Genomic DNA, 27,630 nt, shown 5'->3' on the forward strand with positions numbered 1-27,630 from the left:
GCAGGGAATTCTGTACTACAGACCTCCATGAATGCTTAGACAATGGATGAACTCCGTGAGGGTGAGGCGATAGAAAAGACTACAGGTAGGAGTGGTTGCAGCCTCCACCAACCTTCCTGTGCAGGGAATGCTGTACTACAGACCTCCATGAATGCTTAGACAGTGGATGAACTTCATGAGGGTGAGGCGACACAAAGAAAAGACTACAGGTTGGAGTGGTTGCAGCCTCCACCAACCTTCCTGTGCAGGGAATGATGTCCTGCAGAAAAGCTTGGTAAAAATGAAGTGTTGCCAAGGCAAGAATGTTCAGCAACACTTACTGTGACAAGGGACCAGTTCCACAGTCCAGGACAGTGGGTTTGTCAGCTCCCAAACCAATACATTCCAAAGACCACAAAAACATCAAGAATAGTGCGTGGTGTTCAGGAAGAAGACAACAGATTTAAGAGTAATGTTCAGGACACCTAGAACCAGGCGTTTAGAAGAAAACCCAAGACATGGAGAGTATAGTTTGGTTTGGGAGCTGTGGGCACAGTGGAGCTGTGCAGCCTTGGGACACTGTGATGGACTGTGGGGCTTTGGGACACTGTGTTGGACTGTGCAGCTTTGGGACACTGTGCTGGACTGTGCAGCTTTGGGACACTGTGCTGGACTGAGCAGCCTTGGGACACAGTGATGGACTGTGGGGCTTTGGGACACTGTGTTGGACTGTGCAGCTTTGGGACACTGTGATGGACTGTGCAGCTTTGGGACACTGTCTTCGACTGAGCAGCTTTGGGACACTGTGATGGACTGTATGGCTTTGGGACACTGTTGGACTGTGGGGGTTTGGGACACTGTGTTGGACTGTGGAGCTTTGGGACAGTGGACTGTGGAGCTTTGGGACACTGTGTTGGACTGTGGAGCTTTGGGACACTGTGTTGGACTGTGGAGCTTTGGGACACTGTGTTGGACTGTGGAGCTTTGGGACACTGTGTTGGACTATGTAGCTTTGGGACACTGTGCTGGACTGTGCAGCTTTGGGACACTGTGTTGGACTGTGCAGCTTTGGGACACTGTGCTGGACTGTACAGCTTTGGGACACTGTGCTAGACTGTGCAATTTTGGGACACTGTTAGACTGTGCAGCTTTGGGACACTGTGTTGGACTGTGGGGCTTTGGGACACATTGCTGGACTGTGGAGCTTTGGGATGCTGTGTTGGACTGTGGAGCTTTGGGACACTGTGTTGGACTGTGCAGTTTTGGGACACTGTGTTGGACTGTGCAGCTTTGGGACAGTGTTGGATTGTGCAGCTTTGGAACACTGTGTTGGACTGTGGGGCTTTGGGACACTGTGCTGGACTGAGCAGCTTTGGGACACTGTGTTGGACTGTGGGGCTTTGGGACACTGTGTTGAAGTGTGCAGCTTTGGGAAACTGTTGGATTGTGCAGTTTTGGGATACTGTGCTGGACTGTGCAGCTTTGGGACACTGTGCTGGACTGTGGGGCTTTGGGACACTGTGATGGACTGTGCAGCTTTGGGACACTGTTGGACAGTGCAACTTTGGGACACTGTGTTGGACTGTGCAGCTTTGGGACACTGAGTTGGACTGTGCAGCTTTGGGACACTGTGCTGGACTGTACAGCTTTGGGACACTGTGTTGGACTGTGCAGCTTTGGGACACTGTGTTGGACTGTGCAGCTTTGGGACACTGTGTTGGACTGAGCAGCTTTGGGACACTGTGCTGGACTGATGGAGCTTTGGGACACTGTGCTGGACTGATGAGGCTTTGGGACACTGTGATGGACTGTGCAGCTTTGGGACGGTGTTGGATTGTGCAGCTTTGGGACACTGTGATGGACTGAGCAGCTTTGGGACACTGTGCTGGAATGTGGGGCTTTGGGACACTGTATTGGGCTGTGGGGCTTTGGGACACTGTGATGGACTGTGCAGCTTTGGGACACTGTGATGGACCGTGCAGCTTTGGGACACTGTCTTCGATTGAGCAGCTTTGGGACACTGTGATGGACTGTATGGCTTTGGGACACTGTTGGACTGTGGGGGTTTGGGACACTGTGTTGGACTGTGGAGCTTTGGGACACTGTGGACTGTGGAGCTTTGGGACACTGTGTTGGACTGTGGAGCTTTGGGACACTGTGTTGGACTGTGGAGCTTTGGGACACTGTGTTGGACTGTGGAGCTTTGGGACTGTGCAGCTTTGGGACACTGTGTTGGACTGTGCAGCTTTGGGACACTGTGCAGGACTGTACAGCTTTGGGACACTGTGCTAGACTGTGCAATTTTGGGACACTGTTGGACTGTGCAGCTTTGGGACACTGTGTTGGACTGTGGGGCTTTGGGACACATTGCTGGACTGTGGAGCTTTGGGATGCTGTGTTGGACTGTGGAGCTTTGGGACACTGTGTTGGACTGTGCAGCTTTGGGACACTGTGTTGGACTGTGCAGCTTTGGGACAGTGTTGGATTGTGCAGCTTTGGAACACTGTGTTGGACTGTGGGGCTTTGGGACACTGTGCTGGACTGAGCAGCTTTGGGACACTGTGTTGGACTGTGGGGCTTTGGGACACTGTGTTGGAGTGTGCAGATTTGGGACACTGTTGGACTGTGCAGCTTTGCAACACTGTGCTGGACTGTGCAGCTTTGGGACATGTGCTGGACTGTGCAGCTTTGGGACACTGTTGGACTGTGCAGCTTTGAGACGCTGTGTTAGACTGTGCAGCTTTGGGACAATGTGTTGGACTGTGCAGCTTTGAGACGCTGTGTTGGACTGTGGAGCTTTGGGACACTGTGTTGGACTGTGAAGCTTTGGGACACTGTGTTGGATTGTGCAGCTTTGAGACGCTGTGTTGGACTGTGGAGCTTTGGGACACTGTATTGGACTGTGCAGCTTTGGGACACTGAGTTGGATTATGCAGCTTTGGAACGCTGTGTTGGACTGTGGAGCTTTGGGACAATGTGTTGGACTGTGCAGCTTTGGAACACTGTGTTGGACTGTGCAGCTTTGGGACACTGTGTTGGACTGTGGAGCTTTGGGATACTGTGTTGGACTGTGCAGCTTTGGGACACTGTATTGGACTGTGGAGCTTTGGTACACTGTGTTGGACTGTGGAGCTTTGGGACACTGTGCTGAACTGTGCAGATTTGGGACACTGTTGGACTGTGCAGCTTTGGGACAATGTGTTGGACTGTGCAGCTTTGGGACACTTTGTTGGACTGTTTGGCTTTGGGACACTGTACTGGACTGTGCAGCTTTGGGACACTGTGCTGGACTGTGCAGCTTTGCGACACTGTGCTGGACTGTGCAGCTTTGGGACACTGTGCTGGACTGTGCAGCTTTGGGACACTGTGATGGACTGTGCAGCTTTGGGACACTGTGCTGGACTGTGCAGCTTTGGGACACTGTGTTGGATTGTGCAGCTTTGGGACACTGTGCTGGACTGTGGTGCTTTGGGACACTGTGTTGGACTGTGCAGCTTTGGGACACTATGCTGGACTGTGCAGCTTTGGGACACTGTGTTGGACTGTGGAGCTTTGGGACACTGTGTTGGACTGTGGGGCTCTGGGACAGTGTTGGACTGTGCAGCTTTGGGACACTGCGTTGGACTGTGGAGCTTTGGGACACTGTGTTGGACTGTGCAGCTTTGGGACACTGTGTTGGACTGTGGAGCTTAGGGACACTGTCGGATTGTGGAGCTTTGGGACACTGTGTTGGACTGTGCAGATTTGGGACACTGTGCTGGACTGTGGGCCTTTGGGACACTGTGCTGGACTGTGCAGCTTTGGGACACTGTTTGACTGCAGCTTTGGGACACTGTGCTGGACTGTGCAACTTTGGGATACCGTGTTGGACTGTGCAGCTTTGAGACGCTGTGTTGGACTGTGCAGTTTTGAGACACTGTGTTGGATTGTGCAGCTTTGGGACGCTGTGTTGGACTGTGGAGCTTTGGGACACTGTGTTGGACTGTGCAGCTTTGGGACACTGTGTTGGATTGTGCAGCTTTGGGACGCTGTGTTGGACTGTGGAGCTTTGGGACACTGTATTGGACTGTGCAGCTTTGGGACACTGTGTTGGATTATGCAGCTTTGGGACGCTGTGTTGGACTGTGGAGCTTTGGGACACTGTGTTGGAGTGTGCAGCTTTGGGACACTGTGTTGGACTGTGCAGCTTTGGGACACTGTGTTGGACTGTGCAGCTTTGGGACACTGTGTTGGGCTGTGCAGCTTTGTGACACTGTGTTGTACTGTGGAGCTTTGGGACACTGTGCTGGACTGTGCAGATTTCGGACACTGTTGAACTGTGCAGCTTTGGGACAATGTGTTGGACTGTGCAGCTTTGGGACACTGTGTTGGACTGTGGGGCTTTAAGACACTGTGCTGGACTGTGCAACTTTGGGACACTGTGTTGGACTGTGCAGCTTTGGGACACTGTGCTGGACTGTGCAGCTTTGGGACACTGTGCTGGACTGTGCAGCTTTGGGACACTGTGTTGGACTGTGCAGCTTTGGGAGACTGCTGGACTGTGCAGCTTTGGGAGTGTTGGACTGTGCAGCTTTGGGACACTGTGCTGGACTGTGGGGCTTTGGGACACTGTGTTGGACTGTGCAGCTTTAGGACACTGTGCTGGACTGTGCAGCTTTGGAACACTGTGCTGGACTGTGCAGCTTTGGGACACCGTGTTGGACTGTGGAGCTTTGGGACACTGTGTTAGACTGTACAGCTTTGGGACACTGTGTTAGACTGTGCAGCTTTGGGACACCGTGTTGGACTGTGGAGCTTTGGGACACTGTGTTGGACTATGGAGCTTTGGGACACTGTGTTGGACTGTGCAGCTTTGGGACAGTGTTGGACTGTGCAGCTTTGGGACACTGTGTTGGACTGTGGAGCTTTCGGACACTGTGTTGGACTGTCCAGGTTTGGGACACTGTATTGGACTGTGGAGCTTTGGGACACTGTTGGACTGTGGAGCTTTGGGACACTGTGTTGGACTGTGCAGATTTGGGACACTGTGTTGGACTGTGTAACTTTGGACCACTGTGTTGGACTGTGCACCTTTGGGACACTGTGCTGGACTGTGCAACTTTGGAACACTGTGTTGGACTGTGCAACTTTGGGACACTGTGCTGGACTGTGGGGCTTTAAGACACTGTGCTGGACTGTGCAACTTTGGGACACTGTGTTGGACTGTGCAGCTTTGGGACACTGTGCTGGACTGTGCAGCTTTGGGACACTGTGCTGGACTGTGCAGCTTTGGGACACTGTGTTGGACTGTGCAGCTTTGGGAGACTGCTGGACTGTGCAGCTTTGGGAGAGTGTTGGACTGTGCAGCTTTGGGACACTGTGCTGGACTGTGGGGCTTTGGGACACTGTGTTGGACTGTGCAGCTTTAGGACACTGTGCTGGACTGTGCAGCTTTGGAACACTGTGCTGGACTGTGCAGCTTTGGGACACTGTGTTGGACTGTGGAGCTTTGGGACACTGTGTTGGACTGTGCAGCTTTGGGACACTGTGTTGGACTGTGCAGCTTTGGGACACTGTGTTGGACTGTGGAGCTTTGGGACACTGTGTTGGACTGTGGAGCTTTGGGACACTGTGTTGGACTGTGCAGCTTTGGGACACTGTGCTGGACTGTGCAGCTTTGGGACACTGTGCTGGACTGTGCAGCTTTGGGACACTGTGTTGGACTGTGGAGCTTTGGGACACTGTGTTGGACTGTGCAGCTTTGGGACACTGTGTTGGACTGTGCAGCTTTGGGACACTGTGTTGGACTGTGGAGCTTTGGGACACTGTGTTGGACTGTGGAGCTTTGGGACACTGTGTTGGACTGTGCAGCTTTGGGACACTGTGTTGGACTGTGCAGCTTTGGGACACTGTGTTGGACTGTGGAGCTTTGGGACACTGTGTTGGACTGTCCAGGTTTGGGACACTGTATTGGACTGTGGAGCTTTGGGACACTGTTGGACTGTGGAGCTTTGGGACACTGTGTTGGACTGTGCAGATTTGGGACACTGTGCTGGACTGTGGGGCTTTGGGAAACTGTGCTGGACTGTGCAGCTTTGGGACACTGTGTTGGACTGTGTAACTTTGGACCACTGTGTTGGACTGTGCACCTTTGGGACACTGTGCTGGACTGTGCAACTTTGGAACACTGTGTTGGACTGTGCAACTTTGGGACACTGTGCTGGACTGTGCAACTTTGGGACACTGTTGGACTGTGCAGCTTTGGTACACTGTGTTGGACTGTGCAGCTTTGGGACACTGTGCTGGACTGTGCAGCTTTGGGACACTGTTGGACTGTGCAGCTTTGGGACACAGTGTTGGACTGTGGAGCTTTGGGACACTGTGTTAGACTGTACAGCTTTGGGACACTGTGTTGGACTGTGCAGCTTTGGGACACCATGTTGGACTGTGGAGCTTTGGGATACTGTGTTGGACTATGGAGCTTTGGGACACTGTGTTGGACTGTGCAGCTTTGGGACAGTGTTGGACTGTGGAGCTTTGGGACATTGTGTTGGACTGTGCAGCTTTGGGACACTGTGCTGGACTGTGTAGCTTTGGGACACTGTGTTGGACTGTGCAGCTTTGGGACACTGTGATGGACTGTGGGGCTTTGGAACACTGTGATGGACTGTGGGGCTTTGGGACACTGTGTTGGACTGTGCAACTTTGGGACAGTGTTGGACTGTGGGGCTTTGGGACACTGTGTTGGATTGTGGGCCTTTGGGACACTGTGTTGGACTGTGGGGCTTTGGGACACTGTGTTGGACAGTGGGGCTTTGGATCACTGTGTTGGACTGTGGGGCTTTGGGACATTGTGATGGAGTGTGCAGCTTTGGGACACTGTGTTTGACTGTGCAGCTTTGAGATGCTATGTTGGACTGTGCAGTTTTGGGACACTGTGTTGGATTGTGCAGCTTTGGGACGCTGTGTTGGACTGTGGAGCTTTGGGACACTGTGTTCGACTGTGCAGCTTTGGGACACTGTGTTGGATTGTGCAGCTTTGGGACGCTGTATTGGACTGTGGAGCTTTGGGACACTGTATTGGACTGTGCAGCTTTGGGACACTGTGTTGGATTATGCAGCTTTGGGACGCTGTGTTGGACTGTTGAGCTTTGGGACACTGTGTTGGACTGTGCAGCTTTGGGACACTGTGTTGGACTGTACAGCTTTGGGACACTGTTGGACTGTGCAGCTTTGGGACACTGTGTTGGGCTGTGCAGCTTTGGGACACTGTGTTGGACTGTGGAGCTTTGGGACACTGTGTTGAACTGTGGAGCTTTGGGACACTGCTGGACTGTGCAGATTTCGGACACTGTTGGACTGTGCAGCTTTGGGACACTGTGCAGCTTTGGGACACTGTGTTGGACTGTGGGGCTTTGGGACACTGTGCTGGACTGTGCAACTTTGGGACACTGTGTTGGAATGTGCAGCTTTGGGACACTGTGCTGGACTGTGCAGCTTTGGGACACTGTGCTGGACTATGCAGCTTTGGGACACTGTGTTGGACTGTGCAGCTTTGGGACACTGTGCTGGACTGTGCAGCTTTGGGAGACTGTGTTGGACTGTGCAGCTTTGGGACACTGTGCTGGACTGTGGGGCTTTGGGACACTGTGTTGGACTGTGCAGCTTTGGGACACTGTACTGGACTGTGCAGCTTTGGAACACTGTGCTGGACTGTGCAGCTTTGGGACACCGTGTTGGACTGTGGAGCTTTGGGACACTGTGTTGGACTGTGCAGTTTTGGGACTCTGTGGTGGACTGTGCAGCTTTGGGACACCGTGTTGGACTGTGGAGCTTTGGGACACTGTGTTGGACTGTGCAGCTTTGGGACAGTGTTGGACTGTGCAGCTTTGGGACACTGTGTTGGACTGTGGAGCTTTGGGACACTGTGTTGGACAGTCCAGGTTTGGGACACTGTATTGGACTGTGGAGGTTTGGGACACTGTTGGACTGTGGAGCTTTGGGACACTGTTGGACTGTGGAGCATTGGGACACTGTGTTGGACTGTGCAGATTTGGGACACTGTGCTGGACTGTGGGGCTTTGGGACACTGTGCTGGACTGTGCAGCTTTGGGACACTGTGTTGGACTGTGCAACTTTGGGACACTGTGTTGGACTGTGTAACTTTGGACCACTGTGTTGGACTGTGCACCTCTGGGACACTGTGCTAGACTGTGCAACTTTGGAACACTGTGTTGGACTGTGCAACTTTGGGACACTGTGCTGGACTGTGGATCTTTGGGACACTGTTGGACTGTGCAGCTTTGGTACACTGTGTTGGACTGTGCAGCTTTGGGACACTGTGTTGGACTGTGCAGCTTTGGGACACTGTGTTGGACTGTGGGGCTTTGGGACACTGTACTGAACTGTTCAGCTTTGGGACACTGTGGTGGACTGTGCAGCTTTGGGACACTGTGTTGGACTGTGGGGCTTTGGGACACTGTGTTGGACTGTGGGGCTTTGGGACAGTTGGACTGTGGGGCTTTGGGACAGTGTTGGACTGTGCAGCTTTGGGACACTGTGTTGGACTGTGCAGCTTTGGGACACTGTGCTGGACTGTGCAGCTTTGGGACACTGTGCTGGACTGTGCAGCTTTGGGACACTGTATTGGACTGCGAAGCTTTGGGACACTGTGATGGACTGTGGGGCTTTGGAACACTGTGATGGACTGTGGGGCTTTGGGACACTGTGTTGGACTGTGGATCTTTGGGACACTGTGTTGGACTGTGGGGCTTTGGGACACTGTGTTGGAGTGTGAGGCTTTGGGACACTGTGTTGGACTGTGGGGCTTTGGAACACTGTGTTGGACTGTGGGGCTTTGGGACATTGTGATGGACTGTGGGGCTTTGGGATACTGTTGGACTGTGGGGCTATGGGACACTGTGTTAGACTGTGGGGCTTTGGGACACTGTATTGGACTGTGGGGCTTTGGGACACTGTGCTGGATTGTGCAGCTTTGGAACACTGTGCTGGACTGTGTAACTTTGGGACACTGTGCTGGACTGTGGAGCTTTGGGACACTGTGCTGGACTGTGCAGCTTTGGGAATCTGTGCTGGACTGTGGAGCTTTGGGACACTGCTGGATTGTGGAGCTTTGGGACACTGTGCTGGACTGTGCAACTTTAGGACACTGTGCTGGACTGTGGAGCTTTGGGACACTGTGCTGGACTGTGGAGCTCTGGGACACTGTGCTGGACTGTAGCACTGGTCCAATATACCAGAACAGTATTCCTATGACACAAGTATCGGAGGGAACGGCTGGTGCCAGGCCAGATAAAATTTAATGTAGTACACACAGAGCCAGAATATGGCCCTGTCTGCACAGAAGGGTAAGTGGTACAGAAGTGAAATGAGACACCAGTGAAGCATTGGTAAATAAGCACAGCATAGGGGGCCAAACCCTGCATTGGCAAAGTCACCACTAATCCTGTCCTGGGCATTTACAGCATGTGATGCGAAAACAGTAAAATCCCTAGTAACCAGCAGCCATGGGAATTCAGAGGTGATGAGTAAGTGGAAATTCCAGATATTTGGGGTACATTCTAAAAGTTCACCATGAAATTTAATTCATACAAACATGTTTACACAGGTACTACAGACTCAGAAATTTGAGTACATAATAAGCATACTTATTTGACGCTGTTTGTCTCCTTAACCACGCAACACTGTTCAACGTCACCAGTAGTCCAGTAGCAGGTGTGGGATTGCTTTTGAAATGCTAATGGCAAAGGAACCTAACAAGTTTTGCCAAGATGGTGCTGTTTGCCAAACAAGTGTTAGCCAAATGAGTGTGGTCAGTGTCACTGCTGCTGCAACCGGATGCAGGGCAGCACCATGCACACGTACAGTTGACCCGTTAACCACACAATTCCCTTCAGGTGGGGGGGTGATTCAAACAGGACACTGGATCAACTAAACAAACTGCATCCTACAAAGTCCCCCACAAATTTCCCTCAGCTGCTCCTAAGGTGACCCTTTACTATTAACTGCACAGTTGAAGGAAACAACAGTAGATGGTAAAAAGATGCAGCAGAGATGATACTGGCCACCGCACTCATTAACTATGATTTGCCCTTTGTTTACAAACATTGCATATCCCCCCCCAAATACACCCCTGGGCAATGACTTATCAGGGATTGGTCTTGGCCTTCGTTCAGGCGTTTGGCTAATGCTGCTACTTTGTCAAAACTTTTTTGTATGGAGTTGCGTGGCTAAAGACTCAACTGGAGAAAGGGCAGGCATACTCTGGAGGTGGTGGACTGCATCGTGGACATTTCAAACCTTGTGCCGCCTGGATATTTGTAATTCTTAAATGAATTTTTTTTCTTTTTTCTTGATTATTTTTAATCTTTGGCTGGCCAAATTTTTGCCAGATACTTGGGGTTTCCAAACACCCGGGGGCCGGATAGCCAGAGTTTAGCTGTGCTGGGAAAAATGGCAAGGTTAAGGAAAACTGAGGGTGACGGAGACCAGACTGAGCTGGAAATGAGGTGAGTACAACTATTGCAGTGGATGAGAGGAAGACAAGACTATTTGAGTGAGAGAGGAGCAGACTGACTCCACCCAAGAGTCTGCCACTCCTGACTCCATCTTCACAGTCCAGGATATAACATATTTGCATAAATAAAATAAAAAATGGCTTACATCTTGGACACTGAATGTACGTTGCATTACCTGTAGGTGTGACCTAGGCTTAAAGGAAGTGTGCGGATCAGATCAGAGCAGACCCTACTCGCCCTGGCAGTCTCATTTGGTGATGAGGAAACTCTCAAGGCAGCCATTATTATAGTTTGGGTCTTGGTCTTGACATGGGAGTTGTGGGAAAATTTAAAGTTAAACTTGCAGACGTAGCCTCGACCCACCTTCCTGAGGAGGAAGAACTGTCCTGAGTAGGTGGTGAGTATGGTGACCTCCTGAGGGCTGTACCCCTGCAGCATGAGGTGGCGACACAGACCCATGATCAGCTCCGCCTCGTGCTGGTTCTCGTGGCTGTTGTTGTCATCCGACTCCTGCCATTGGAAAAGGGAGTCAATTTGTGTTCTTGTGCATGTACAAACACTCCAGTTAGTAAGCACACCAGGGAGACGCTGCTCCAGGAGGTTGTGCCGAGGCACAAAGTGAAGTTCTGTCAGACCAAGGAATGTTTACCACTCCTCACTCTGACAGTGCTACTATAGCCAATTCTTCTGGAGTATTTTCTCCAATGTTAGCATGGCATGGAGTGGTACATGTGTAGAAACAAATGAACAAACCCCCCAAAGTCACTGACCCGGGCAGGGCACACAAGAACGCTACACACCGCCCGCTCGTGCTCCTGGTGACTCAGGAAGAACACGTTGTGGACCATGCCAAGCACCCTCGGGTAGTCCTGGACCGACGGATGGTCCTTCAGCGTCGGGTAGATGGACGGCACCAGCAGCTGCGAAATCTCCGGGCGCATGCGGTGCTGGTACTCCAAGGTCTCGAATCTGTAAAGGGAGGCAGACTTAGGCTGTGTTTGCCCCTCCCTGTGGAACCCTGACATTACCCAGCCTTGCCCTCTCGGTGGAGCCCTGACATTACCCAGCCTTGCCCTCCCTGTGGAACCCTGACATTACCCAGCCTTGCCCTCCCTGTGGAACCCTGACATTACCCAGCCTTGCCCTCTCGGTGGAGCCCTGACATTACCCAGCCTTGCCCTCTCGGTGGAGCCCTGACATTACCCAGCCTTGCCCTCCCTGTGGAGCCCTGACATTACCCAGCCTTGCCCTCCCTGTGCTGCCCTGACATTACCCAGCCTTGCCCTCCCTGTGGAGCCCTGACATTACCCAGCCTTGCCCTCCCTGTGCTGCCCTGACATTACCCAGCCTTGCCCTCCCTGTGCTGCCCTGACATTACCCAGCCTTACCCTCCCTGTGCTGCCCTGACATTACCCAGCCTTACCCTCCCTGTGCTGCCCTGACATTACCCACCCTTGCCCTCCCTGTGCAGCCCTGACATTACCCAGCCTTGCCCTCCCTGTGCTGCCCTGACATTACCCACCCTTGCCCTCCCTGTGCTGCCCTGACATTACCCACCCTTGCCCTCCCTGTGCTGCCCTGACATTACCCAGCCTTGCCCTCCCTGTGCAGCCCTGACATTACCCACCCTTGCCCTCCTGTGCTGCCCTGACATTACCCAGCCTTGCCCTCCCTGTGCTGCCCTGACATTACCCACCCTTGCCCTCCCTGTGCTGCCCTGACATTACCCAGCTCTGCCCTCCCTGTGCAGCCCTGACATTACCCAGCCCTGCCCTCCCTGTGCAGCCCTGGCATTACCCAGCCTTGCCCTCCCTGTGCTGCCCTGACATTACCCAGCCCTGCCCTCCCTGTGCAGCCCTGACATTACCCAGCCTTGCCCTCCCTGTGCTGCCCTGACATTACCCAGCCTTGCCCTCCCTGTGCAGCCCTGGCATTACCCAGCCTTGCCCTCCCTGTGCAGCCCTGACATTACCCAGCCTTGCCCTCCCTGTGCAGCCCTGACATTACCCAGCCCTGCCCTCCCAGTGCAGCCCTGACATTACCCAGCCATGCCCTCCCTGTGCTGCCCTGACATTACCCAGCCCTGCCCTCCCTGTGCAGCCCTGACATTACCCAGCCTTGCCCTCCCTGTGCTGCCCTGACATTACCCAGCCCTGCCCTCCCTGTGCAGCCCTGACATTACCCAGCCCTGCCCTCCCTGTGCAGCCCTGACATTACCCAGCCCTGCCCTCCCTGTGCAGCCCTGACATTACCCATCCCTGCCCTCCCTGTGCTGCCCTGACATTACCCAGCCCTGCCCTCCCTGTGCAACCCTGACATTACCCAGCCTTGCCCTCCCTGTGCAGCCCTGGCATTACCCACCCTGTGCAGCAATAACATTACCCAGCCCTGCCCTCCCTGTGCAACCCTGACATTACCCAGCCTTGCCCTCCCTGTGCAGCCCTGGCATTACCCACCCTGTGCAGCAATAACATTACCCAGCCCTGCCTCCCTGTGCAGCCCTGGCATTACCCAACCTTGCCCTCCCTGTGCAGCCCTGGCATTACTCAGCCCTGCCCTCCCTGTGCAGCCCCGACATTACCCAGCCTTGCCCTCCCTGTGCAGCCCTGACATTACCCAGCATTGCCCTCCCTGTGCAGCCCTGACATTACCCAGCCTTGCCCTCCCTGTGCAGCCCTGACATAACCCACCCTTGCCCTCCCTGTGCAGTCCTGGCATTACCCAGTCCTGCCCTCCCTGTGTAGCCCTGACATTACCCAGTCTTGCCCTCCCTGTGCAGCCCTGACATTACCCAGCCTTGCCCTCCCTGTGCAACCCTGACATTATCCAGCCTTGCCCTCCCTGTGCAACCCTGACATTACCCTGCCTTGCCCTCCCTGTGCAGCACTGACATTACCCAGCCTTGCCCTCCCTGTGCAGCCCTGACATTACCCAGCCTTGCCCTCCCTGTGCAGCCCTGACATTACCCAGCCTTGCCCTCCCTGTGCAGCCCTGACATTACCCAGCCTTGCCCTCCCTGTGCAGCCCTGACATTACCCTGCCTTGCCCTCTCTGTGCAGCCCTGACATTACCCAGCCTTGCCCTCCCTGTGCAGCCCTGACATTACCCAGCCTTGCCCTCCCTGTGCAGCCCTGACATTACCCAGCCTTGCCCTCCCTGTGCAGCCCTGACATTACCCAGCCTTGCCCTCCCTGTGCAGCCCTGACATTACCCAGCCTTGCCCTCCCTGTGCAGCCCTGGCATTACCCAGCCTTGCCCTCCCTGTGCAGCCCTGGCATTACCCAGCCTTGCCCTCCCTGTGCAGCCCTGACATTACCCAGCCTTGCCCTCCCTGTGCAGCCCTGACATTACCCAGCCTTGCCCTCCCTGTGCAGCCCTGGCATTACCCAGCCTTGCCCTCCCTGTGCAGCCCTGGCATTACCCAGCCTTGCCCTCCCTGTGCAGCCCTGGCATTACCCAGCCTTGCCCTCCCTGTGCAGCCCTGACATTACCCAGCCTTGCCCTCCTGTGCAGCCCTGGCATTACCCAGCCTTGCCCTCCCTGTGCACCCCTGACATTACCCAGCCTTGCCCTCCTGTGCAGCCCTGGCATTACCCAGCCTTGCCTCCCTGTGCAGCCCTGGCATTACCCAGCCTTGCCCTCCTGTGCAGCCCTGACATTACCCAGCCTTGCCCTCCTGTGCAGCCCTGACATTACCCAGCCTTGCCCTCCCTGTGCAGCCCTGACATTACCCAGCCTTGCCCTCCCTGTGCAGCCCTGACATTACCCAGCCTTGCCCTCCCTGTGCAGCCCTGACATTACCCAGCCTTGCCCTCCCTGTGCAGCCCTGACATTACCCAGCCTTGCCCTCCCTGTGCAGCCCTGACATTACCCAGCCTTGCCCTCCCTGTGCAGCCCTGACATTACCCAGCCTTGCCCTCCTGTGCAGCCCTGACATTACCCAGCCTTGCCTTCCCTGTGCAGCCCTGACATTACCCAGCCTTGCCCTCCCTGTGCAGCCCTGACATTACCCAGCCTTGCCCTCCCTGTGCAGCCCTGACATTACCCAGCCTTGCCCTCCCTGTGCAGCCCTGACATTACCCAGCCTTGCCCTCCCTGTGCAGCCCTGACATTACCCAGCCTTGCCCTCCCTGTGCAGCCCTGACATTACCCAGCTTTGCCCTCCCTGTGCAGCCCTGACATTACCCAGCCCTGCCCTCCCTGTGGAACCCTGACATTACCCAGCCTTGCCCTACCTGTGCAGCCCTGACATTACCCAGCCTTGCCCTCCCTGTGGAACCCTGACATTACCCAGCCTTGCCCTCCCTGTGCAGCCCTGCCCTGCCCTGGCATTACCCAGCCTTGCCCTCCCTGTGCAGCCCTGCCCTGCCCTAACATTACCCAGCCTTGCCCCTCCTGTGCAGCACTGACATTACTCAGCCTTGCCCTCCCTGTGCAGCCCTGACATTACCCAGCCCTGCCCTCCCTGTGGAATCCTGACGTTACCCAGCCTTGCCCTCCCTGTGCAGCCCTGACATTACCCAGCCTTGCCATCCCTGTGCAGCCTTGGCATTAACCAGCCTTGCCCTCCCTGTGCAGCCCTGACATTACCCAGCCTTGCCCTCCCTGTGCAGCCCTGACATAACCCAGCCTTGCCCTCCCTGTGGAACCCTGACATTACCCAACCTTGCCCTCCCTGTGCAGCCCTGACATTACTCTGCCTTGCCCTCGCTGTGCAGCCCTGACATTACCCAGCCTTGCCCTCCCTGTGCAGCCCTGGCGTTACCCTGCCTTGCCCTCCCTGTGCAGCCCTGGCATTACCCTGCCTTGCCCTCCCTGTGCAGCCCTGACATTACCCAGCCTTGCCCTCCCTGTGCAGCCCTGGCATTACCCAGCCTTGCCCTCCCTGTGCAGCCCTGGCATTACCCTGCCTTGGCCTCCCTGTGGAGCCCTGACATTACCCTGCCTTGCCCTCCCTGTGCAGCCCTGACATTACCCAGCCTTGCCCTCCCTGTGCAGCCCTGACATTACCAAGGCCTGCCCTCCCTGTGCAGCCCTGACATTACCCAGCCTTGCCCTCCCTGTGCAGCCCTGACATTACCCAGCCTTGCCCTCCCTGTGCAGCCCTGACATTACCCAGCCTTGCCCTCTCCCCCAACAGCTCATTTCTGTTTTGAGCTACAGTCAAAATAGAGTGCTTGTTCATCTTGAATTTTTTGGTAGCCTTTCACTCTCACACTTCATGCTGCACAGAATGGGTAATGTACCCTAAGCTGCAGTCTCTCCCGGGCAGCAAACACTCATGCAGTGGACGGTGGAATACTCACGCCAAGCCATTCTTGATCATCCTTTCAAAGAGGGAGGTCTCCAGGCCGTACTTGGTGGCCAGTTCGTACACCGTCGCGCTGGGCTGCAGCTGCTGGTGGTCGCCTGAGGGGAAAATAGCAATGCTGTCATTATTAGTCCTCTGCACGCCACGGGTCTTCCCAACGTCCTCTACTCCTGTCTGATGTTAGTGTGCTCCGTCCTGTTCCAGCAGACACCCTGATGGACCAGATGGACGAAAGCAGGTTTACTAACTGCTATGAACTCAGCATTCTACAATTTGGAATTTGATACAACTTAGCTAGACAAAGAAATGTTCATTCAAAGTAAATAAATTTTGAATGCCAACAAATAAAGGGAAAAATCTGAAAAAATTATGCATCTCGGCATTTTGCAGAGTTGTAGCTACATATAGTAGTCTCTACTCCACATAGCACGCATACCCTGGCTTTGTTTCAACATGCACAGTATACACGCCTGAGGCACGTGACCCACAGCGAGGTGTTTCACATAACCACAACTCAACACCCACGCTGGCATAAGGACTGGCTAACACGCTCTAGTCCTGATGCACTGATTGGGAGGGTGTGTATATACTGGCTAACACACCCCACTCCTGATGTGCTGATTGGGAGGGTGTGTAAAACTTGCTACCACACCTTATTACTGATAACTGTTGGTTGTGAAAAGGTCTAAAACCTTGCTAACACACCCTAATTCTGTTGCACTGATTGGGAAGGGGTGTAAAAACTAAGACACCTTATTCCTGATAGCTGTTGATTGGGAGGGTGTGAATAAACTGGCTAACACTCCCCACTCCTGATGCACTGATTGGGAGGGTGTGTAAAAACTGGCTGACACACAATATTCCTAATATTCCTGATAACTGCTGATTGGGAGGGTGTGAAAGGACCGGCTAACAGTCCATCTGAAGGCAGACAAGAGGACAGCTTACCTATCATGATGAGGTGCTGGCAGTTGGCAGTCAGGGATGTGATAACGTGTGACTCCAGGATCTCGGCAGCTTCCTCAATGACGACTGAAATGGGTGACAAGGATGAATGAAATAAGCGACAAATGAAATGAGTAACAGTGATGACTGAAATGAGTAACAATGATGAATGAAATTACTAACAATGAGGACTGAAATGAATAACAAGGATGAGTGAAATGAGTAACAGTGATAACTGAAATGAGTAACACTGATGACTGAAATTAATTACAATGATGAATGAAATTACTAACAATGAGGAGTGAAATGAATAACAAGGATGACTGAAGTAAGTGATGATTGATATGAATAACAAGGATGACTGAAATGAGTAACAAGGATGACTGAACTAAGTGATGACTGAAATGAGTAAGTGATGACTAAAATGAATAACAATGATGACTGAAATGAGTAACAATGAATGAAATGAATAACAAGGATGACAAATGAGTAACAGTGATGACTGAAATGAATAACAAGGATGACTGAAATGAGTAACAAGGATGACTGAAATGAATAAAAAGGATGAATGAAATGAGTAAGAAGGATGACTGAACTAAGTGATGACTGAAATGAATAACAAGGATGACTGAAATGAATAAAAAGGATGAATGAAATGAGTAAGAAGGATGACTGAAGTAAGTGATGACTGAAATGAGTAACAATGATGACTGGAATGAGTAACAATGATGACTGAAATGAGTAACAAGGATGACTGAAATGAGTAACAAGGATGACTGAAATGAGTAACAAGGATGACTGAAATGAGTAACAAGGATGACTGAAATGAGTAACAAGGATAACTGAAATGAGTAACAAGGATGACTGGAATGAGTAACAATGATGACTGAATTGAGTACCAATGATGATTGAAATGAGTAACAATGATGACTGTAATGAGTAACAAGGATGACTGAAATGAGTAATAAGGATGACTGAAATGAGTACCAATGATGGCTGAAATGAGTAACAATGATGACTGAAATGAGTAACAAGGATGACTGAAATGAGTAACAATGATGACTGAAATGAGTAATAAGGATGACTGAAATGAGTACCAATGATGACTGAAATGAGTACCAATGATGACTGAAATGAGTAACAATGATGACTGAAATGAGTAACAAGGATGACCGAAGTGATGACTGAAATGAGTAACTGATCACTAAAATGAGTAACAAGGATGAATGAAGTGAATAACAATAATGTATGAAATGAGTATATAACAATGATGTCTGAAATGAGTAACAGTGATGACTGAAATGAGTAACAAGGATGAATGAGTGACAAGGACAACTGAAATATGTTAGTGATGAATGGAACAATAATGACTGAAATGAGTAACAATGATGTCTGAAATGAGTAACAGTGATGACTGAAATGAGTAACAAGAATGACTGAAATGAGTAACAATGATGACTGAAATGAGTAACAGTGATGACTGAAATGAGTAACAAGGATGACTGAAATGAGTAAGTGATGACTGAAATGAGTAACAATGATGACTGAAATGAGCAACAAGGATGAATGAGTGATAAGGACAACTGAAATATGTTAGTGATGAATGGAACAATGATGACTGAAATGAGTAAGTGATGACTATAACTGACAATGATGACAAATGAATAACAATGACAAATGAATAACAATGATGATTGAAATGAGTAACAATGATGATTGAAATGAGTAACAATGATGATTGAAATGAGTAACAGTGATGATTGGAATGAGTAAGTGATGACTGAAATGAGTAACAATGATGACTGAAATGAGTAACAATGATGATTGAAATGAGTAACAGTGATGATTGGAATGAGTAAGTGATGACTGAAATGAGTACCAATGATGACTGAAATAAGTAACAATGATGATTGAAATGAGTAACAATGATTGAAATGAGTAAGTGATGACTGAAATGAGTAACAATGATGACTGAAATGAGTAACAATGATGACTGAAATGAGTAACAATTATGATTGAAATGAGTAACAATGATGATTGAAATGAGTAACATTGATGATTGGAATGAGTAAGTGATGACTGAAATGAGTACCAATGATGACTGAAATAAGTAACAATGATGATTGAAATGAGTAACAATGATTGAAATGAGTAAGTGATGACTGAAATGAGTAAAAATGATGACTGAAATGAATAACAATGATGATTGAAATGAGTAACAATGATGATTGAAATGAGTAACAATGATGACTGAAATGAGTAAAAATGATGACTGAAATGAATAACAATGATGATTGAAATGAATAACAATGATGATTGAAATGAGTAACAATGATGATTGAAATGAGTAACAATGATGACTAAAATGAGTAACAATAATGAATGAAATGAATAACAAGGATGAATGCGTGACAAGGGCAACTGAAATACGTTAGTGATGACTTAAACAATGGTGTCTAAAATGAGTAAGAATGCAGAGACGGTGTAAACCACTGGGTGTCTCAGGCCCTGCATTATGGAGCTATGCGAGCAAACTGTAAACCATAGACAAGGGAAGAAGTATGAGTCAGCTGCAGATTGATTTGCTTCTCTATGAACTCATTGTGACTGTGTGCCTCTTCCTTCAGGTAGGCGAGTGCAGGATGGGAGAGGGAGAGAGAAGAGTGTATGATAGTCCATTATTCACTTAAGCTGGATGCCCCAGAAGTGGCTGGATCCATATAGCAGAGTAGGTAAAGACGCTGCTGATTGGCTGTTGTTGGATGAAGTATCTGACGTTTCTGCTTCCCAACATGACAGGGTAGGTTAAGAATAACTATATTTCTCTATTTGGATAATATGTAACACAAGTAAAATCACTGCTTACCCCAATGATGTCAATAAAATGTCTCTCCTGTGTAAGAGGTCAGCAATGTTAAGAAACATGCATATTTTCTGAACCTATGCGAGTGTTGTTCGGCAGAGACAACAAACTGCCCACCCGCCAACAGCCAATCAGCAGCACTGCCTGCTCAGCTTGGAGCAAGGGACCCAGCTTGGTGAATGGACTTAAGTCGGTTCACTTAAGTCTGAGGTGTGCATTATTATGCGCTGGCAGCCTGCTTTCACACAGCGTGTCCGATTTCGTGGATAATGTATTGTAGGCTACGCACAGGAAACAGTTGCCGATGTCAATACTGTGCAGGCAACAATAACAAATATTGTCAGTTATAGTCGATTTTGAGTTAAAAATCATTAGTACTGTTGCAAACAGCTTTAACAAGACCGCTGACTATAATTATTAAACAGCCTTGGCGCTGTTCGCTAACGAGAACATTAGCAGGCTTTACATTAACAAAACTGATGTTTGCGACAATATTGATAATTTTTAACTCAAAATCGACGATACTTGATGGTTTTTGTTATAGTTGTTTGCATATCATTGACACTGTTTCCTATCCATAGGCTAACATATGCAAGTTGCAACCCACACAATCAGACACGCCGTATGGCAGCAGGTTGCAAGCGCTCAATAATGCACACCTCAAACTCCCTCCCTCTCTTCCCCACCCTCCACTCTCCTCCACCCCAGGTTGCTTGCAGCAGGGCAGGGGCAGGGGCTACAATCACAAGCTCAACCTAAGGTGGATGGGTAGGTGTGTCAGCAGCTGTACACGAGTGGGCAGTGGCAGTCAAGTGTTCTTACCTATGGCCGGTGCAAGGTCCCTCAAGATGCTGTTGTACTGTGCGGCGCCGGTCGTTGTCATGCCCACGATGGCCGCCCTTCTCATCGTGTGCAAATACTCGGCATTCCGGACTTCCTCATAAGTCTTGACCTTCCTCAGTAACTCCGCCGTGATTTTCGCCCGCGCTGCCTTCGCACGCCTCTGAAGCTTTGCCAGCCAGTGATTGTACAGCTGCCACCTCAGCCTCGGTTCAAGGTGCCAGATGTTAAGCTGGGGAACAGCTTCAAGTGCCTCCATGTCCTGGCAGTTAACGGGTATGTCGAGACCAATCTTGATGGCCTCCAGCTTCCCAGAGATGATCATGTGGTTCAGGAAAGCATCCTCATCTCCATCCTCAGCTCTTTGCAACAGCAAGTTCAGTGTTCCCTCTAGTTCTTTCTTGGTTACCTCAAAGTTTACTCGAGTGTCCCATCCACTAACAGGCTCATCAGTGTCATCATCCAGTTTTCTCTCTCTCTCCTCTGTCTCAATAAGTTCCTCAGCATCATGAAATACTTCTTCATCAACGTCGCTGTCCTCTTTTGCACCTGGCAGCTGCTCCTGAGAAGGCCTGCCTTGTACTGTAGAGTCACTAGGCTGCTGCCACAAGAGTCTTGAGGTGGTGCCTGGAGCATGGTAGCTCTGTGTCAGCCAGTGTGTTAGAACTTTTTCATCTGGTGCTTGGTGGAGCTGTTGGAAGATGTGGTCAGGGATTATGTTGTCAGCTAATGCACTCAGGTGGAGAATGCCTCTTGCAGCACCACACTCATAATCAACCACTTCTAACTCATGAACATTGTTCTCTAAGATTTTGAGCTCATTGGTGAGATTTGACTTGTTGTCATAAATGTTTTGTGGTAATGATCGGGAGCTGACAACAGATCGCACGAGTTTGTTGATCTGGAACTCATCTATCTTTTCACTCTGTGTCCGAGAGCCAACTCTCACAATGCTCTTGGTGAAGGTGGTCATGCCCTCCAGGAACTGGTCGAGGGCGTGGTTTGTGAAGCACACCACCAGGATGGGTGTTGGGTTCTCCTTTGTCTTCCAGACAAGACTGTTGTGCAGCAAGATTTGCACAATTTTAAGGCCGATGAATGTCTTGCCTGTGCCTGGAGGTCCCTGGATGATGGCCAGCTCCCGCGTGAGTGCACTGCGCAGTGCACGCCGCTGGGAGCTGTCCAGGCCAAGCTCCGCCTCTGACGGCCAGTCGAGAAGTGTCCTGGTGACCTGAACTCTCTGAAGTCGCCTTGACTCAGGTGTTGTGTTGACATCCTCATGCTGATCCTCTTCATCTTCATCTTCATCTTCATATTGGTCATGGCCTCGCCTCAGCCTATTGAGCCTTATGACTGCCTCGGCTCTCCTCATCAAGGAGCTGCTTTTCATCACCCTCAGGTCGTAGGTTTCCTCCGGGGCCAGGTACTGGGGGGGGTCAATGAGGGCCTCAACTTGCACCACATATTTCTCCATCGGGATGTTCTCCGGCATCTCCTTCAGTGCCTGCAGGACGTGTTTGTAGGCCACAAAGTATGCCCTCGACTCAATCATCGTGAACTGGCTGGACGTGTCAAAGTTTCTGATGTCAGATTCAAACTCGATGCCAATGATTCCTTGCCTGATTTTCTCTGGGGTCCTGTCAGCCACGGAGCCAAGGACCATCGTGGAAAAGTTATCGTTGCTGATACACACCAGGTTTCCATAAATGAGTCTCTTGGAATTCTCCAGTTTCATCCTCTTCATGGACCCTAGCTGGACCTCGTGGAATAATCTCCGACGCTCCACCTTACAGTCTATGTAGGTCACATTCCTGTAAATTCTGACGTCCATTATGCGAGACTTTGTGTTACTCCTAAACTGGCTGATGCCGATCCTCAGGGGCCGCACAAAGTCCTCGCGCAGGAGTCTGAACTGGACGTCCAGGTAGTGCTGTCCGTCGGCATAGCAGCCAGACACCAAATTCTTGCGCAGGAAGGGGCGGTTGGTGTCTGTGATGTCCATTTGGGTCGGAAGAACAGACATCTCCCTGAAATCATCTGGTGGCTCCATGTTATTCATTTCTGCCTCCCTTTTCCTCTTTCTCTCCTGACTGTCCATCTTCTCCTCCTGAGCACGCTTCTTCCCTTCCTCTGTCAGGAAATCCATCAAAGCCTTATACTTCTTAACTAAAGAGTTCTCCACAAATCCATCTGCCTCCATTGTGACAAGGGCAGAGTGACATCCGTCAACCAGATTCACCAGACGCTTGATGGCAATGGAGGTCATGCCACTGGCGAAGGTCTCCAGCAGCGTGTGCAGCTCAGCAAAGAAGACGGGCCCCTTCTCCGGGTATTCCCTCTTCAGGGTCAGTGCGTGGTTCATCAACTTGAACACAAAATTATCCGTGCAGGTCTTGTTCAGGAGTTGGTACATGTTGTCCCTGTTTGACTGGGTGGCGGTGACCCGTGCAAGAACCTTCACCGTCAACTCCATTTTATAGGGCGTAAAGTTACCTTCCTCTATAAGCAAGGGGAAGCCGGACTTTTCACTCAGAAGCTCAAAGACCACCAAGTCCGGCTGTAGTGTGGTCAGTCTCTCCAGCTCTCTGTTACCCACAGGACGCTCTCTCTGTTTATTCCTGCTGTTGTGGAAATGTGAATCCTTCCCTTCACCTCTGGGGTTGTTTGAGGGGCCCCGAGTCTGCCGGGAACCACCACGAGGAGGAAAGGTTCCTCTCCTCCCGCCACGACTGCCATAGTATCGGTTCTCTCCACTTGGCTCGTCTTGCTCACAGCCCCTCCCATCCTTGTTGCCATAAGGTCTTGGTTGCCAACCATCACGATCAGCAGATGTTTGTCTCCTTCCATCTTGACCACCAGTGTCTTGCCTCCGTCCCTCTTGGCCATAAAAATGTTGCCTCCGTCCAGCTCTGTTACCAGAATTTTGCCTCCAATTGCTGGACATATTCAAGGACTCCATGCTCATGGCGCCCCGCTCACCACCTCTGCCGCGGCCCCTGCCTCTGTGTTGGGGACCTTGTCTTGGTGGTCTGTAGGACCTGTTGTAGGGGTTGAAGAATGCCTCATCCTCGTCCATGGTCTGGTCTCTCTGTGTTCAATGTGTTCTGAAAGACAGTTGCTATAAATTGATATTCTAACTGGGACCTGCATAAGGAAAAAAAAATCCTACCTTGGTAGACCGAACTGCGGCATAAAAAGTAAAATAGTGCGTTACAGGTTGGGGAACATCCAGTACACTAAAGGCTCGTGTCAACTTGAGGGTAGAGTGCTGTGGATAGCTCTACTACTAAGTGGCCACGGCTCTGAGAGTAACTGTCAGACAGTGTTGAGTTTACTCCACCTGTAATATAAAAAAAAAAACTCAGAAAAAAAATGACCAAAGACTCCCCTGTCATTCCTCCATACTCTATGAAAGTCTCAGGTGTCTACGACAAAATTTACTTTGTAAAAAAATAAAAATAAAAATAAAAATTGTATCCGAGTAGTCTTCCCTCTACATATCCAGTTTTCTATTTTAGAGCATTGTTTACACCATTTCACAATATCAGCTTTTTTGCTTTTTTTTTTTGTGATATTTATATTTCTGTAAAATATATCACTGCTCTTGATAAGGCATCATTCCTTGACGAGGGCACTTAGTTTGTGTGCTGCTCTCCCCTATAGAAGTGTCAGAAAACATGTTTTCTCAAAACGTAAATTTTTGATATTTGAAGCGACACTCCTCCCTTAATTTCAAACCTATGATTAAAAGTGCTGGTAGAATATGAAAGCTTAAGAAGACATTTTTTTTTTTTGTCCATAACACATCTTTTTTTTATATCTTTTAGTCATGATTTTATTATATTTTTCTCTGCATCGAGGCAGAAAAAGGCACCCGAGTTATTTTTTTATGAAAATGATGACACATAGTCCAAATGTTTTACAGACAAACTGTAGCATTGGGTATAAATATTTTGTGCACCAGTAGTCAAAGGCATACTACTAAAAATAGAAGAATGTCACACAGTATCAAAGCGTTAATTTTTTCGAAGATTTTTTTTCTCAAAAACTATCCACCCAAATTTCATCAAACTTTCATATTTTTAAGATATGATCAGGAAATATGCATACACGTTTAATCATAGTATTATAATGTATGAAGGCACAGTAAACCTATGATGGATAAGATATTTATAAACATATAAAGAAACGTGGCATACTTACTTTACAGTGTTGCTAAAAAAAATGCAGTACCTATTAATGAGTTTCCCTTTCGTTTTGGGATGGGTAAGTAGTTTCACAATTATATTTAGATTATATCGTGAAGGAAAGTACGTTGAAATAAGCTGACATAAGAAAAAAAAATACATTGAAATCCTGGTGGTGGAAACACTCCCAGACACGCCCGTCATCCACACAGTTGAGAGGTCAGGACAGGTGACTCAGCCTCAGGTCAGTCAGAGTCCTTGACCAGACCAGACACGCTCGACATGACTGCTCAACCAAGACTCTCCCAGCATCTACACAGCCAAACAAAAGAAGTTATCGTCAATATTTGCCAGTACTTTGAGCAAGAGAAGCAGAATGGAAGCCCTCTTGAGCAATTATCAAGGGTTAATCGTCGTGCAGCTACTGCAACTTGCATCAGTGAAAGAACCGTCGAAACCATCAAGAGACAAGTAAGAGAAAATGTCGAGAATCACGCTCCCAAGTTTACGTCTCCCAAGAAAAGGCAGCGATCAAAACCCATCACGGACTTCTTTGATAACTTCAATGAAGGTGTACTGCACATAACAGTTTTGCAGTTTTATGAAAAAAAAGAAATCAACACACTCGACAAAATTCACGAAGAAATGAAGAACAACCTCTCATATTCTGGCAGCCGTGAAACACTGAAAAGAGTTCTGAAGAAAATTGGATTTCGCTACGCAAAGGTTGATGGGCGAAAATTCCTCTTGGAAAGGAATGATGTGCAATTTGCACGAAGCAAGTTTTTAAGTGAAATGAGGAAACACTTAAGCACAGACAAGAACATCGTATATTTGGACGAGACGTGGATTAACCAAAACTACACGGTTTTCAAATGTTGGATGAATGAAGATGCAGGACATGCTACGGGAGTCAGAGGCCGCTTGATCATTCTCCACGCCGGGTCAAGAGAAGGATTTTTTTCCGTGGCCGCCCTTGTTTTCCAAGCAAAAAATGTCGGAGATTACCATGATCAAATGAATGCAGAAACATTTGAAAAATGGTTCACAAACCAACTCTTCCCCAACATTCCTCCAGCATCAGTAAATGTGATGAATAATGCATTTTTTTTTTTTTTTACAACAAAGGAGACAGTTCAAGGGCACAAAACAAGGAAACAATAATAATAATAAAAAAAAGCCTGCTACTCGCAGCTCCTAAAAAGAATCCAAAGAGGTGGCCGAAAGAGAGGTCAATTTCGGGAGGAGAGGTGTCCTGATACCCTCCTCTTGAAAGAGTTCAAGTCGTAGGCAGGAGGAAATACAGATGAATTACATAGAATTACATAGAAAATCAGACCACACAGACCCCATGGTCCAGACTAGGTGGTCTGTCCTTAAACCTAAGTGAATCTACACTAATCAGATGGCTCCAAAACGTTGCTTTTCTACTTAAGTTAATATTAAGTTCAAGGAAGTGACGGTCGAGCTTGTTTTTAAAGGAGTCAATCATGTTACACTGGACCACTGACGGTGGGAGCTTATTCCATTCTTGCACTACAACGTTGGTGAAGAAAAATTTGGTGCAGTCTGAATTTACTTGTCTACATTTGAGTTTTATGCCATTGTTCCTCGTTCGCAAAGTGTCATCGATCATAAACAATTTTGTTCTGTCTACATTCGTGAAACAATTAAGTATTTTAAAACATTCGATCAGTTTTCCTCAGAGGCGACGTTTCTCAAGAGAGAACATGTTAAGGGTGGAAACCCTTTCTTCGTAGGATTTGTTGCGCAAGGAAGGGATCATTTTTGTTGCCCAACGCTGAACACCTTCTAATTTGGCAATGTCCTTTGCATGGTAAGGAGACCAAAACGGTACCGCATATCCCAAGTGGGGTCTGACTAAACTATTGTAGAGCAGAAGTATTACATCTTTATTCTTGAATACAAAGTTTCTTTTAATGAAGCCCAACATTGTTCGCTTTATTTGCTGCATCGATGCATTGATGTGAGAATTTGAGGTTTGACGCGATTTTGACCCCCAGGTCCTTAACGCATTGAACGCTTGTGAGTTTAACGCCGCGCATTTCGTATTCGAACTTCTTATTTCTTGTTCCAACTTGAAGGACCTGGCATTTGTCTACGTTAAAGGGCATCTCCCATCTATCCGACCAAGCTGAAATTTTGTGCAAATCCTCTTGGAGGCTTTGCCTGTGTTTGTCAGTGAGAATCGAGTTACCAATCTTTGTGTCGTCTGCAAATTTACTAATGCGATTATTGAGTCCAACATCCACGTCGTTGATGTAAATAATGAAGAGCACTGGGCCAAGAACCGAGCCCTGAGGGACGCCACTAGTGACCGGCGCCCACTCTGAGTTAAATCCGTCAATCACCACTCTTTGTTGTCTGTTGCTCAACCAATTCGCGATCCATTGGTTTACCTGACCGTCAATACCTATTTGCTTTAATTTATAAAGTAATTTATGATGTGGGACTTTATCAAACGCTTTCTGGAAATCAAGATAGACTACGTCCAATGATTTGGTTACGTCATAAACTCAGAAGAGGTCGTGATAAAAGGTCAATAGATTTGAAAGGCAGGATCTTTTGTTAAGGAAGCCATGTTGTGAATCCCCAATTAATGAGTGGCTTTCGAGGTAACTCACCATTTTGTCTCTAATTATGCTCTCAAGAAGCTTACCTACAATTGAAGTTAGACTAATGGGTCGGTAGTTACCTGGTATTTTTTTGTCTCCTTTCTTAAAAATCGGTGTCACGTTAGCCTTTTTCCAATCCGAAGGGACGATGCCTTGTCGCAAGGATATATTGAATACGGTAGTGAGGGAGAAGAGTATTTCGCTCTTTGTTTCTTTAAGCAGTATAGGATATACTTTGTCGGATCCGGGACTTTTATTTGTTTTAAGTGAATGGAGAGCTTTAAGGACTTCATCGGTTGTTATTTCAAAATTAGGCATTGCATGCTCGAGATTTACAATAGTACTGGTGTTG

The 27,630-nt window shown here is 49.3% G+C and overlaps 1 protein-coding gene across 3 annotated transcripts in view; it reads right to left on the reverse strand.

Annotated features, from left to right (window-relative positions):
* Nucleotides 1–27,630, reverse strand: part of LOC126999282 (NFX1-type zinc finger-containing protein 1-like) — a 61,090-nt gene that overhangs the window by 21,532 nt on the left and 11,928 nt on the right. For all 3 annotated transcript variants that reach the window (XR_007753201.1, XR_007753202.1, XM_050861687.1), the window contains exons 2-6: nucleotides 20,438–23,559; nucleotides 16,756–16,839; nucleotides 15,803–15,905; nucleotides 11,297–11,465; nucleotides 10,860–11,006 (exon numbers count right to left, since the gene is read on the reverse strand). Coding sequence is in view for 1 of the 3 variants with exons in the window: in XM_050861687.1 (XP_050717644.1) it covers nucleotides 10,860–11,006; nucleotides 11,297–11,465; nucleotides 15,803–15,905; nucleotides 16,756–16,839; nucleotides 20,438–23,531 (3,597 nt within the window). In the remaining 2 variants the exon portion in view is untranslated. The remainder of the gene's footprint in view (nucleotides 1–10,859; nucleotides 11,007–11,296; nucleotides 11,466–15,802; nucleotides 15,906–16,755; nucleotides 16,840–20,437; nucleotides 23,560–27,630) is intronic.

This window comes from Eriocheir sinensis, chromosome 16 (genome assembly GCF_024679095.1).
Source record: "Eriocheir sinensis breed Jianghai 21 chromosome 16, ASM2467909v1, whole genome shotgun sequence".
Lineage (NCBI taxonomy): Eukaryota > Metazoa > Arthropoda > Malacostraca > Decapoda > Varunidae > Eriocheir > Eriocheir sinensis.